The following is a 15,268-nucleotide window of genomic DNA, read 5'->3' as shown; positions in this document are numbered from 1 at the left end:
CGACCAATTAAACGGTGAATATTTAGAAAAAAAATCACGTAATAAGAAATGAGAAAATATGCTGATGCCAGTGGTTATGAAAACGTTAAAATAATTTCAATCGCAAATTTACATAAAAAATGTTTTTTTTATACACTTTACAACACACTGTTTAGTACAACACTTAATTTTTTTTTTAAATTTCTTTCGTTTTCTTAGTATTTTCACTTAAGAGCGATCACAAAAGTATCACAACCTTTTACTATACGAAACAATTGTAACCGTAACGTTCTTCAATATTTAATAAATTATAAATACCTACCGGGAACTTGAGAGAAGGATTGCAGTGTATTGGGGTTGTAATAACCTGTAAAATGTGAAAAAAAAGAAGACATATATAAGAACTCGTTACTTCTATATACACATACAGGTGAATAGACTTTGTTAAAATTACAACTGCACATTTTTTGAGTTAAACCATAAACTAAAAACAAATAGGTCAGTGACCTTGAATTTCAAGAAAGAAAACTATTTCGAAAAACGTCGCTGTGGTGATTATTTTGTCAATCTCTACAATGATTTACTTAAACATTGATCAGACGCCCCAGAAACTTGAAAAATACTGAATTTACAGAGCAACGTATAATACTACTTAATTGCGTCTTATTTTTCAAGTGTAAAAACTAGCATATAATACTATTAGCAGTGCATTAATTGTTAGATATTAATTGATGTATGAAACAAAAGACGAAAAAAGTTTTATTTTCCTTTTCAATTCTAGTCTATATAATTACACAATGTGCTAAGAAAGACCTATATACAGTTGAAGTATAAAAAAGTTGCATGGAACGCTTAAAACCAAGGTTTTGTTATTGAAGCATGAAGAATTGCGGGAAACGCTGAGAACTGCGGTTATATTACTGAAGTACAAAAAGATGATATAATGCTAAAAATAATACCTTATTATTAACATGAAGAGTTGTATGAAATACTAAGATACTACTTCTTGTTGAAGATTGCACATTACCAAGTAAATTTATTAACAAAGGTCACAATAAGACATTGTCTGTTAGCTTTACGTGGTACTCGGAAAACTTCAACAATAAGACATTGTCTGTTAGCTTTACGTGGTACTCGGCAAACTTCAACAATAAGACATTGTCTGTTAGCTTTACGTGGTACTCGGAAAACTTCAACAATGTTGAAGTTTTCCGAGTACCACGTAAAGCTAACAGACAAGATCTTATTGTTGAAATTTGCCGAGTACCACGTGAAGCTAACAGACAATGTCTTATTGTTGAAGTTTGCCGAGTATTACTAAATTTTTAATAAATAAGCAAGCATAGCCCTTTTAACAAAAGCAAATTCCGACCATTAGCAAATGATAGTAGATACAATGTCTACAAAGCATGGTAGTAAGTACATGTTGACAAAAAAAAAAAGCAGGGGGCACTCTTATGAGATGAATCGTCGAATGCTCTAAGCAAAGACTACGCCTAGCAAGAAACCACCGTGTATATTAGTTTTATCTATAAGACGTGGAAATTGAATAAAATCAACGGAATGATATAACGTCATAGAGTGATATCATTTATTTGCATTTCTGTACGAGATTTGTAACATATTTGATTTTCATCACAGCTAATAAGTCAAAGAGATTGGAAAAAAATAATAATTGTTCATCTTACCAAAACCTAGAAATTGATCAATGCCAAATGATTTTCTTGAGTTTCGCCAACATGGGGACATCTAAAGCTTGAGTATGTGGTGCAAACGTAATTAATCAATATGTAGGTCATCTCGTCGTGTAGCGGTGCACTTTACGTGAAACACAGTACGTCGTGTAGTGGTACGCTGTACGTCAAACACGTTCAGAGAATGCAAGGTGTAGTTACAAATCGTAAATCGTTTTGTTGTTTTTTTTTTAACAGGGCAAGGAATTTTGATCGTATATATATATAAAAAGTGTAAAATAGATAGCATGCTAACACTGTATGCTAATTTAAATTTGTTGAAACACGTCGTAAACCTTGAAAAAATAGGGTAAATAATTTTAATTGTTTATTAAAATAAGAAATAAGTAATATGTTCACTTAGATTTGTTGAAACACTATCTTAAATGACAATAAAACATACCATTATGTGTGTGTGTATATAACATTAGAATTTCCACACTATGCTACACAAGGGCTATTTGCGCATAGGAAATCATGACTGATAGACTAGAAGGTTTGTTGTTGTTAAGCTTAAAGCTATTTGTACTCTGCCCACTGCTTTTTAAGCCCTCAGACTGACCACTGAGCCACAGGGGACAAGACAAAAAGGAAGGAAACCGCTAGTTTAGCTTTTGAACTACTGTTGTCTGACCGAATAATGGAAGTTGACCGCCAATTTTTACAGTGCATCCATGTCCCTAAAGTTCTGAGTTTCTGCGGTAACGTGACACAAACAACGAACTCTCGAATTAACAGGTCGGTACCCTAACCTTTAGGCACATCTGGCCCGTACAAATAAGTAATAATGTAACTTTTATTTTTAGTTATTATCATTTCTACATTGTTACCATCAGCTAATACTTCGTAGGCCTATGTTGTGAAATCTTATATCTTCCACCCCCTTTTAGTTGTACAAATGTTTGGGTTACCCTCAAGCAAATTTGGATAACTTAAGTATTGAAGAGATTATGTAACTTAGCAAATCCCAATGTATATGCTGATGAAATAAACTGTTATGCACGTTTATGGATACACTATATTTTACTACAGTGTCCAAAATTTAAATAATTATGCAAAAGCTTACTACCTTGTAGAACGCTGTGCTTTTACAGAAACAAAAAGCGATATATTACAAATTGTACACTGTAGCTTTTTAGGTTTTAAGACATGCTTTCCGTAGAGATCCATTTGTAATTCAATTTTGAATTTTAGTATACATTATGTAAATTGTTTTCACTATAAACATGAAACTTGCACCAGAAAATCAGCTCATGGTTTACATCTTCACTTACCAATCCTCTACTTTATCAGCAATTTAATAAACTTTTATTTCCGTATTACTGCAGCTGATCTGTGAAGATAGCTCCTACATATTTCTCGAAATCAATGTCAAATAATGTGATCAGCTTATAAACAAACGCCATGTACACAACGCAGTTTTATCAGCGAATCACCTTTATAATTGGTTGTTTACTGCTGATTTTATATTAAAACACAAATCCAATTTTGAGAATCGTGACTAAATTGTTCTTTTAATCTTCAATATAAACAGCATTTAACAAACCACCCTCCCTTGCCACTAGTACTAATGACATAACGTTTCTTGATCAGAAAGTTGTTAAAAAACACGTATTTTCAGGAAACCTTATACGGATCATCCAATTACTATATTGCATATACACTCATGCACTTTAAAACGAAGCTTTCAAGTAATAACTAGAAAGACGTGGTACAAACAAAATATACAACGGAAATTCACTACATATACTAATTCGCAAAACTGTTGGCGAAAACAAAAGATAATGCATTTGAATATTTAATAAAGCCAACATAAAATAATTTTCCAACACGTTTACTTTTTTTTAATGTTGTTCAATCCACATCAAACCACAAAATGATTGGGTTTGTTTGTTTTAAAGCAAAGCCACATTAGGCTATCTGCTCTATCCACCGGGGGGAATCGAACCCCGGATTTAAGCATTGTAAGTCCATAAATAAACTTCCCACTGCCCCACCGGCGAACCAAAATGGTTCGGATAAGTAGGTCATATACGTAAGAGTTCCGTGACACATCCAGTAAACTAATGTCATGGTCATTTACTAACTTTCAAAGGTGGCTGTTCAAAACACCCGAAATCACTTTTTTTATTATTCAACCATATGGATAAAGTGTACACCTAAGTAACAGGACTGGAAGATATCATGTTACAGGTCACAACGACAAATTACAATGAAAAAATGTAATTTCAACAAAAACTTAAATTGACGGTAACGACAACAAAAATGATAGACTAAATTTAATCAACCATATCAAATGTTACAATTTGAGACAGCAAACTCAATGCATTTGAACAAAGTAGGCGCAACCGGCAAAACAATGATCTCACGTATTACAGGATAAGGTGCAGCCAACAAAACAGCGATTCCACATGTTATAGGTTGTGAGACCGTATCCCTACATCCATCAGCTGTAATAGGTTACAAAATTAATATATCAGATGTACAAGTTGTGAAACAACCTAGGTAAAAAGTAGTCCCAACAAAAAAAAATAAAAATCTACGATTCCACATGTTACAGGTTGTGAGACCATAATCCTACATCCATCAGCTGTAATAGGTTGCAAAATTAATATATCAGATGTACAAGTTGTGAAACAACCTAGGTAAAAAGTAGTCCCAACAAAAAAATCTACGATGTCACATGTTAAAGTTTCTGAAACGAAATAAAAATTAGTTTTCAATGCTACAATGAATACAGAATGGCTGTTCAAACGTTTTGGAGGAAATTAATAAAAACAAACGTTCACCCATACGCATCAATAATGAAACGCTAGAATAACCACTGGAAGCACTTCCAAAAACAAACTCAAATCAACTACGCTTCCTTACTTTATGAGGTATGCTCAATAGAATTATTACATAATCTCAACGATATTGCAGTATACTAGATTTGTTGATAATTTGTTAGACCTAATTGGGAAGTGCAGAAAAAAAAAGACAACCTCTCTTAACAAATTAAAACTTGGATCATCATACGAATTAATACGTCTGCATGAGCACTCAAACACAGAGAAACGAGTACGCGGGATAAGGTATGTATTCTCTGCGTTAATTATATATTTACACAATTCATTATTAAACTTGAATAATTGTCAAAAGGAAGAAGTTTATGATGTGAAACGTGACTACTGGTGAAATCTATATTTTCTGAGAACTACACGCAACTGGCAGCGACATCTGTGTGTCAGAAATATATGTCCTTTGCATTTAGAGAGACAAAGAAACTAAAATGTGCGGTTCAGCGATGGACAAACCTTAAGCGGTAATCTTGCTAATGCATTGTTTTCTTGGTACTTTCTTCTGTTCTTGATGAAGATAGAGTGCTAAAAGACTGCATCTATTACTTCACTCAGCCCAGTAATCCAGATAAAATCAGTTTGGGGGAACGTCACCATTGATCAGTATAACTCAGTATTGTGAGCCGAAGATGATGATCAAGGTAAAGATGGCGGACCAAGACAAATCACACGTCTTATGATCCTCTCTCACCGGAAATTAGTAAGGAACGTAAAAAATATATATTGAAGGCAATAATGATCTGTGAATTGCTATAGTATAACCACGTTCCTAATGAACTGTGATAAAGTTAATAAAAACATTTTTCATTCTGTAATATCATGTTTACACGGGTACACAATATACGGTATGTACTTTGAACAGTGTTCAATCTTCTTTTGGATCGTGTGATAACGTTCTAATATTTACTGTAAACTACGGTTCAGAACCAAATTAACATTACTCAATGTTTTCAATAAATACTCATTTAAAGTAAAGTTTCCAAAGGCTAGTATCAGTAGCATATTGATTCGACTTTAAATAACAACATCTAAACAAGTTATATTTTAAACTTTAGAAAGTTTTAATCTTTAAAGTTTCACTAGATTTTATCATGTTACTGTATTTATGATTATAAAGAACAAATATTTGGGTGCATCATCCCTAGCACGCAGCGAACGCCAAGAGAGAGAGAGAGAGATATACTATATAAGGGGTCATTAGGTCGTAGCACACAATATACTACAACTAAGATTCCACAATAATGATAGTCACTATTCTTCCGTTTCAGCTGATGATATGAGCAATAAAAACTTTACTTCCTGGAGAATGGGTGGGGGTGACAAACAAAGAACTGTGGCATGGAGCAACGTTAAAACTCGCTAGAACAAAAAACAAACAGAATTTCTAATATCGTTAACTAGATAAATAACTTAAGTAAAATAAAAAATACAGATAAGTGAGTATATTACCGAAAACTACAAGCAAGTGGGTTCATACAGTTTGTTCACTTTATATACACGTTGTTGTCAAGCCACGAATCTTAGCGAGAATATTCAGCAAAATGATACTTTTATTAGTTTTCTATACCATTAAAATATTGTCGCTTTGGGGTTAGGGTTTTGCATTTTTCATAGTATGATATCTATTAAAGAACACTTGTATTTGCAGCACGTGTGTAGCTACATGTGTATTGAAATGTCGGTTTTTTTCAGCTTCGTACTTTTTACACTGATTCTGACTTATTCCCTTTGTTTATATAGCAAGAAAACGAAGAACGGGGATAAGCATTGCAAGATAAACAGTTGATAAACCAAAAAGTTATGGACTAGTAGATTTTCAGTTTATTATCTAACCTTGCTAATACGTATAGCAGTTTCGCTAACTGAATTGGGTTGCTGATGTTCTTGGAGGTTATTAAAAACAATATATATAGAAAGAAATATACAGAAAAAGAAACAGATAGAGGCATTCTAAGGAAAATAAGAGAAAATGCTTTGGTTTCGATAGTAGATTCGTATGTCATTTTTTTATTTTTTGGAGGAGAGAGATCGATGACGTTTTGTGTTGGTATCTATTTCCCTGTTCAGCCCAGCGTGTTGACACTCGGCCAAGTATGTCAATGTGCCACTTGCAGCCGGACAGCAGCACTCTGGTTGGTAGCGCCCCCGCATAGCTACTAGCAAAGTTCTCTACACGGTGCATAACCGCTTAAATGTCAGAGGTAAATCTTTCTGCAGTGTGTTGGTGGAAGAAACACTGAACGCAAGCTTATGGAACACGTACATGTATCTTGTACACGGTTATTAGCAGTGTTGAAAAAGTCGTATAGAAGACAAAAATATATACATAAACGTAGAATGTCGTCAGTTACGTCATCATTAAATAATTCCTTGATCATAATAGATCAGATTGATGTTTTATTTTCTAGTAAAAATAAAAAGGAATAATAACAAAAATGGGGAATTGTACAAAAAGTATATTTAACTAAGGAGGAACATTATGTGGTGTTATTGAAAGCGTAACTATGATGTTCACTGAAAATCATTTCATGAAGTATATGAAGAGTAGTTAAGAGGCCAGTCTCTCTAACTCAAAGTAATATTTTTGTTATAATTCATTTGACTGCATAAAAAGTCTCACTCTAAAACTGTGTGAAAAGGTGCGAGGAGAGTGAAAAAAAAAAGTTGAACTTATTAAAATCAGAGAGCATACATGATAAGCGGTGAATATAAAGTATTATTAACATACCTATATGCATACTAAAAAGTGTGTAACAGGGATAATACGTAACAACGAATAGAACGTTCATACTGCCCATGTTTAACATTTAAATTTTAAGACAGGATGATGCACATACACTTATACAGTAATCTGTCAGTATGATTAAATAAACAAATTACTTTTTATACTGTGTTATACTGTTAGCAATTCTGAGTTTTCTGGTTTTTTTGGTTGTTTTTTTGCAAGCTGCTGATTGCATAATTTAATCTGTTTCTGTGACTTGGAAGTTTCAGTTTTCAAACACACGCACGTGTTACTTGTAAAGAAAAAATACAACAGAACTTACCCAAGATGGCGTACTCGAATAGAATGATGTTTTGTATTTTGTTCAGTCTAAAGCTACACGTGACTTAACCCTCTTCTTCAGCAAACACGATTAGAAACCAACATTGTATTGAAAATCTTTTTATAAATTCAAACGTATATAAAAATACTAACTATAAACGAAAATATATAAAAAACAAACAAAATCAAATTTAAAAACATCCTCAAGAGAAAAAAACTTATTTCGGATTTTTTATAAACAAACGTTTAAAAATATTAATGACCTCGAATGTATTCCAAAAACTGAACCAAGTTTTAATATCACATCACAATTAACGATTTATTACATAATTAAGTAAGAACACGATTTTTTTCAATGAATGGAAATGAAAAGACTTGCATATTACTGAGACTCAAGAGAAGAGAGAGTATCATACAGATTTCAAAAACACCAAATTTGAATTCCTAATAACCACCATAAATAAAAAATAAAATAATGTTTTAAGCCTCATTTCTAATAGAAGATATCAATAAAATTGATACTTTTTTACAGCTCCAAAACAAAATTCAACAAATACTGCCAGAAGAATAGTTACTCGAAATGATTGCCACGGTGGTTTAATTTGGCAAAAATATTATTGGAGCTCTATGTATTTAATAAAACCCTTTTAAAAGTCAGATTCACGACAAATTATGCAAGAAAACGTTTGGATATATTAATGGATACCTCAAACAGTTATACCAACAAGAAAGTGTTCGAATAACTAAAAATGAATCCAAATAAAAAATATTTGTAAAATTGATTCGACTACACAAGATAACCAAATCCATTCATTGATAAACTATGTTCACACACACACACACACTCTCAGAAACACCCTGTTTGCCGCTGTTCAAGCCACTTGTGCCAAAAACCACTCTCAAGCAGAAGCCAATTCCAAAGACATGTTCACGCTGACATGTTAAGTTTACAAATTGTTATTTTTATGACATTTGCAGAAACTATAATCTTTCGATTCTCTGCTTTCTGTGTTTAGAGTCAAACTCTACAATTGGGTGAAATGTGTCAACTTGCCAAACTCACGGTTTCGTCAAATTATACTCACACTGTGCAGAACTTAATTATCAATTATAGTGTCCAAACACAGAAAAATTAAAAGAGTAAGAGTCAAACTCTACAATTAGGTGAAATGTGTCAACTTGCCAAACTCACGGTTTTGTCAAATTATACTCATACTGTGCAGAACTTAATTATCAGTTATAATGTAATACTCTTTTAATTTTTCTGTGTTTAGAGTCAAACTCTACAATTGGGTGAAATGTGTCAACTTGCCAAACTCACGGTTTTGTCAAATTATACTCATACTGTGCAGAACTTAATTATCAGTTATAATGTCATACTCTTTTAATTTTCTGTGTTTAGAGTCAAACTCTACAATTGGGTGAAATGTGTCAACTTGCCAAACTCACGGTTTGTCAAATTATACTCACACTGTGCAGAACTTAATTATCAATTATAGTGTCCTACTCTTTTAATTTTTCTGTGTTTAGAGTCAAACTCTACAATTGGGTGAAATGTGTCAACTTGCCAAACTCACGGTTTCGTCAAATTATACTCACACTGTGCACAACTTAATTATCAGTTATAGTGTCATACTCTTTTAATTTTTCTGTGTTTAGAGTCAAACTCTATAACTGGGTGAAATGTGTCAACTTGCCAAACTCACGGTTTCGTCAAATTATACTCACACTGTGCAGAACTTAATTATCAGTTATAATGTCATACTCTTTTAATTTTCCTGTGTTTAGAGTCAAACTCTATAACTGGGTGAAATGTGTCAACTTGCCAAACTCACGGTTTCGTCAAATTATACTCACACTGTGCAGAACTTAATTATCAATTATAGTGTCATACTCTTTTAATTGGTGAACTTTATAAAATTTTTATAAATAGGATTTATCTTCGTTAGAAGTAAAACCAATTATTACAAATTCTAATTTTTAAATGCTAATACGTTTTCTGTTGCTCGCGTAAGTAAACAATTTAAAAATTGTATTTTTTTCTTACGTTGCAGATACTATAAGGTATCTTTCAGGTATAAAGTATCAGATACTAAACACTTTTATAAGGGTATGAACTAAATCAACGAATGTAACTGTCTAAGAGATAAAACCATACGTTTGTTTAACACCAAGCACAAATATTTAACGGCCCGGATAAAGCGCTCGACTCGCAATCTGCGGGTCGTGGGTTCGAATCCCCGTCCCACCAAACATGCTCGCCCTTTCAGCCGTGGGGGCGTTATAATGTTACGGTCAATTCCACTATTTGTTGGTAAAAGAGTAGCCCAAGAGTTGGCGGTGGGTGGTGATGACTAGCTGCCTTCCCTCTAGTCTTACACTGCTAAATTAGGGACGGCTAGCGCAGATAGGCCCCGTGTAGCTTTGAGCGAAATTCAAAAACAAACAAACAAACAAATATTTAACCTATATGATTACTAAATTCAACGTGCGAGTCAGAAAATCAGTTCCTATATTTCAGTGTTCGTGGTGTTTCAAAAGTCGGTTCTCATAGCAACACTGAGGAAACTAACAGTTTTTTTTCTTGTTTCTTTGCGTGTTTTTTTAGATAATGGCACTAAGCACTGATGAAACTTTTGAAGCTTATCTTGAACTAATCGTCTTCAGTACTGTAACGATCTTAAGGGCGGGGATTTTGAACATATTCTGTAAATATGTATAGGCAGCCTAAGACAATCGACTTTTGGGACAGAAGGTAGTACGTCTAGCTATACTGCGGATTAAAATACTTGCTACTTTAAATATGACAATACATTGAATCGTGAAACTTCTCAATTACACTACTAACAATAGGAATTCCTTCAAGATAGTACACACTTCATCTTACAAAATATTTGCCGTAAACACATGTAAAATAACATTTTTCCTATCCCTCTTTTATGTTCGGAAAATTCTAAAGAATTAAATTTGAGTGATCTTTATTCTTAACTTAACGAGTGTTTGACAGAGAAATCTAATTTCTATAGGGTAAGGATGTGGTAAGTTGTGATGGACAGTTTTGTATATGGTTCGGGATCCTTATTATTTATATTACATTCCACTGTTCTGCCACAACTTCTGAAACGTGTTTTAGCGTTGTTAATATCTGACGTTCTGATATTACCAGTTGAATTTAAATTTTCTTTCTTTTTTGCGTAAAAAATCCATGTTCCATATTTCAGTACATATAAATGGGTATGTATGTTACACGTCACTAAAGAATTTTTTTTTTTTATTTTGCGCTTAGCTGTCCTCTATTAGCTGATAGCCAAGAAGGAATGCTAGTCAACAGGACCAACCGCCAACTTTTTGACTACTCTTATAGGACCGAATAATGTGATTTTACCGTTATTCAGAGTGCATCCACAGCCCCAAAGAGTTTTTTTTACAGCAGCGGGTCCTGGATCATACGCCCACGGATTCACATTAACCTAGAATACGCCCGGCAAGTAACTAAATTTTGCCCAATAATAATACAAGCCACTTTGCTGCTGGTCTACAAGTTATTGACAACCCAGGCAACAAATATGTATCTGGCAATGCTTATTTAGCCGTATTTGAAGTATATTCGACGAAGAAAGTAACGCAAACTTCTTAAGTTCCTGAAAAAAAAAAGACATTGGGGACATTTCGGGCCCAATAAAAACATTATCCCAGTAAATGGAACTGATAGTGTCATTATCACCTCCATCTCGACCTACTGTTTTACTTCAATATCGCCAAATAAAATACACCAGACATAAATTTGTATACTAACCAATTGCAATTTAGTGTTGCCATTATTATAACCGAAGCAAGAGTAATCTGAATTTAGGCTGGTAAAAGAAACGTGAAGCTTCTTAATGATTACAAGTTATAAGCCTCAAATTTTACATATAAGAGGAACACATTGTTGATTCAAAACATCAAACAATGCCTACATAGCAATGACTATTCAGAAAATGCATTTATATGTAATAAAGTGGGAACAGAATACGACATTTACTCAGTTCATCCAGATGTAAGATGTATAGTGAACGGGCAGTCTCGTTTTCGGCTTAATCCAGTGTCATGGCAACTCTATCTTGTACTGTAAACAACACACAGTGAAATATTCGTTTTCGGTTTAATCCAGTGCCATGGCAACTATCTTGTACTGTACACAACACACAGTGAAATATTCGTTTTCGGTTTAATCCAGTGCCATGGCAACTCTATCTTGTACTGTAAACAACACACAGTGAAATATTCGTTTTCGGTTTAATCCAGTGTCATGGCAACTCTATCTTGTACTGTAAACAACAAACAGTGAAATCTTCGTTTTCGGTTTAATCCAGTGCCATGGCAACTCTATTTTGTACTGTACACAACACACAGTGAAATATTCGTTTTCGGTTTAATCCAGTGCCATGGCAACTCTATTTTGAACTGTACACAACACACAGTGAAATATTCGTTTTCGGTTTAATCCAGTGCCATGGCAACTCTATTTTGTACTGTACACAACACACTGTGAAATCTATATGCCGAACGGATCGTTCACTAGAGATTTGTCATAATGCACGACCATATGCAACTAAATCCTTTGCACTTCAATATAATTTTCACAAATAACCACGAGAGTCATCAAGTCTTTTCGACATTCAGTAAAAATAACAACAATACTTCCACGTGTCTGCAGATTGAAAAATGAAGGGGAAATCAACAAAGTTCTAAGTTGTTTTAGATGTATGGTGAGTAATGGACTATACAAACAAACGTCTTACATTTCAACACTTATGAGGCCTACTATATTTATTTGCTTCGCTTTACAAAGCAGCACTGATGAGCCGTGAATTCGGCAAAACTATTCTGTTGCAACGAATGAAGTAAAGAAATGAACAAATAAAGTTCCAACTTATCATCACTTGACTGTAAGAATGTGTTCATAACCGTCTGAATGACTTGTGTATCAAGGAAATCATTCTAAAACAGCTGTAGGAACTTAGTGAATAAAGAAATGCAAACAGGACCGTTACTACTTATTCAGAATGGGTTGCGTATCTTTTCCTGTACACTAACTTGTCATATTTTCCGTCTAACAATTTTTACTCTTCTATCAACGTTAACTATATTGTAACCTCCCTATACCAACCGGTTTATATATTCCACAATTATCACTGTCTATCCATTTGCAATATTTATTTCATCAATGTCTATGTTTATCAATTTGCCATGTATTATCAATATCTAATGGTCTATCAAATGGTTCTACTAAAGTAAAACCTTACATCTTACTAGTCCATTTATCAACTACATTCAAGATCTACCCATCTCCCCCACTACTTGTATCATTTACTAATAATGTAATAAAAATATATATACAGTGTATCTTGTCTTCCTATCTCAGCTGGACTGTTGCGTTCAACACGAAGAGTCATCAAACCATTAACAATTACTACCAGAATCGATCGTTTAACTGAAAGAAACAATATTTCCAATAATCCTTCCGGGAGTGTATCAACATAACAACAAAAACATTAGCAGTGTTTATTCAAATAAAATATGTTACTTCCTTTTTACCGTTAAACTAATCCTGAGGTCTGATTTTATATACCAATATTTGAAGTTTCGTCTCATTCTCTAGTGCTCATCAGAGCTCTCAACGAAACACCAAAAACAATAAAAACACGACCCAACTTCAATTCATGATATACGTGGTAAATATATAGAACAACCCAGGTTCAATAAATTATATATACATATGCCATATAACTTTTAGTATCCATCACGTTCGGAAATAACGCCTAAAAAATCAATATTATAGAGGGTTGACACAAGCGGCCGAAGTTTAGTTCGAGAAGAAAAAAAGCCACACTCAGCTTTTTTAGATAGATGATGCTTTTGGGTGTTTTTAAAAGTCATCAATTTCTACAGCTGAAAGACATGCAAAGAAGTCACGCCTTCACTTCCATAAAGAACACGCGTGTTCAAACATACCAGCTCAGAATGCATTATGCCTTACTGTTTAACACAGAAACTAATCATACAATGGTAGTAATGTCGTAATTGATTTACTTCAGTTAAACAGAACATAAACGTAAATTTGCAAGTCTAACCGAATCATTCTCGTATCTTGCTTTGCTACAGAGAAGTGATATATATGTGCATAATTATATCTATCGTAACTGTTTTTGTTAAATTATTTAGTTTCGTATCTAATAGAGAAAGCATACATTAAGAATAAGACAACAAAACAGTGACGTGAAGTGTAATAAAAATATCAGTTGTAGACACAAATGAAAACAATAAGATATAAATATACGTTCAAATCACCCTGAATACGAAAATGCTTTTGCTGACATTTAGACCCAAACAAAGTACTGTGGTAACACTGATAATCGTTTCGACTTAAGCTAACTAATACTTCTTTTTCATACCTAGTGTGCAACGTTTTAAGCCAATAAAATGCCGAATCTTGCTATGTTAAGCAAACTCCGAAACTAAACAAAAATTAATGAGTAAAAACGCAAAGTCAGTATATATATGTCAGGATACAGCTACAGTTTCAACCCTAGTATCTAGCCTGTCGTTCAACAAGGTCATACCAGTGTTAGGTTATGGAGTAAAAACGCATTTATTGGTTAATCAGTAATAAGTCAGTATATATATGTCAGGATACAGCTACAGTTTCAACCCTAGTATCTAGCCTGTCGTTCAACAAGGTCATACCAGTGTTAGGTTATGGCATCAATCCTAGTATTGTCACAGATAAAAGCCCACCGCTCTACATTACTTGCTGTAATGCTCATATAAGTTGTATAAGCAATTTAAAACTTTAATCTCACTAATGTGGTTGTAGAAGTCGAGAGCATACGCGTGGTTATCACTCCCACTGGCATAATACGTGACGTAAATGTAATATTAATACCTTTGGAAAACAATATTAGATAAATACACAAAATAATTAATAACATAAAGTGTAGTCAACATTTGTTCAAAGGCCCAATTTTAATTGATTTGAAGAATCCACCCACACGAGTATTATTATTGGAACTTTTCTACTTTATCACTACTTGAGGGCACTGTTTGTCAAGCAGCTTTTTCACACACACACAAGGACTAAGTTATATGATAGCAGAACGTTAAGTTTCGTGAACTAGAATACAGCTTGTAGAGGAAAGTTAACGATCCAGAGATATTGATCATCGAGAATAACGGATGGTATTGATTTCCCATAATTCATTGTTCCTATCTAGACTTCGGACCATATAAAGTAGCCGTTTACTTGGAAGCACATAAAAAAAAATGTTGAGTTTCAAGAAGATCAGGATTAAACTTTTCTACAAACGTCAATTAACCATACGTTTCATGTATCAGCAATATACAAGTTTTCACGACAGAAAGGTCAGAGTGATTGTTAGAAAACGAATTGTTGTTAATATACCCACCACGGGCTATTAATGGTCTTAAATCTACAGATGAGATATTGTTTTCGTTAGACTTACATCATGTCGCTTGGGTATGTTTGATTGTTTTGTGATATATATATATATATATATATATATATATATATATATAAAGTAAGTAAGTAATACTACGGTACGGTACGGTTAGTAAGGTAAAGTAAAGTAAAAGTAATACTATTATTACTTAACTAAATTAAGTAGTAA

The 15,268-nt window shown here is 33.4% G+C and overlaps 1 protein-coding gene across 1 annotated transcript in view; it reads right to left on the bottom strand.

Moving 5' to 3' along the window:
* Window positions 1-301: 301 nt before the first annotated feature.
* Window positions 302-15,268, bottom strand: part of LOC106460418 (cytoplasmic polyadenylation element-binding protein 3-like) — a gene marked incomplete at its 3' end in the record, with an annotated part of 85,339 nt that continues 70,372 nt past the window's right edge. The window contains exon 3 of the mRNA XM_013920113.2: window positions 302-346. Within this exon, the coding sequence (XP_013775567.1) occupies window positions 302-346 (45 nt within the window). The remainder of the gene's footprint in view (window positions 347-15,268) is intronic.

This window comes from Limulus polyphemus, unplaced genomic scaffold (genome assembly GCF_000517525.1).
Source record: "Limulus polyphemus unplaced genomic scaffold, Limulus_polyphemus-2.1.2 Scaffold767, whole genome shotgun sequence".
Classification (NCBI taxonomy): Eukaryota; Metazoa; Arthropoda; class Merostomata; order Xiphosura; family Limulidae; genus Limulus; species Limulus polyphemus.
Note: the sequence above shows the minus strand (reverse complement) of the source record. Positions and strands in the feature narration are given on the sequence as shown.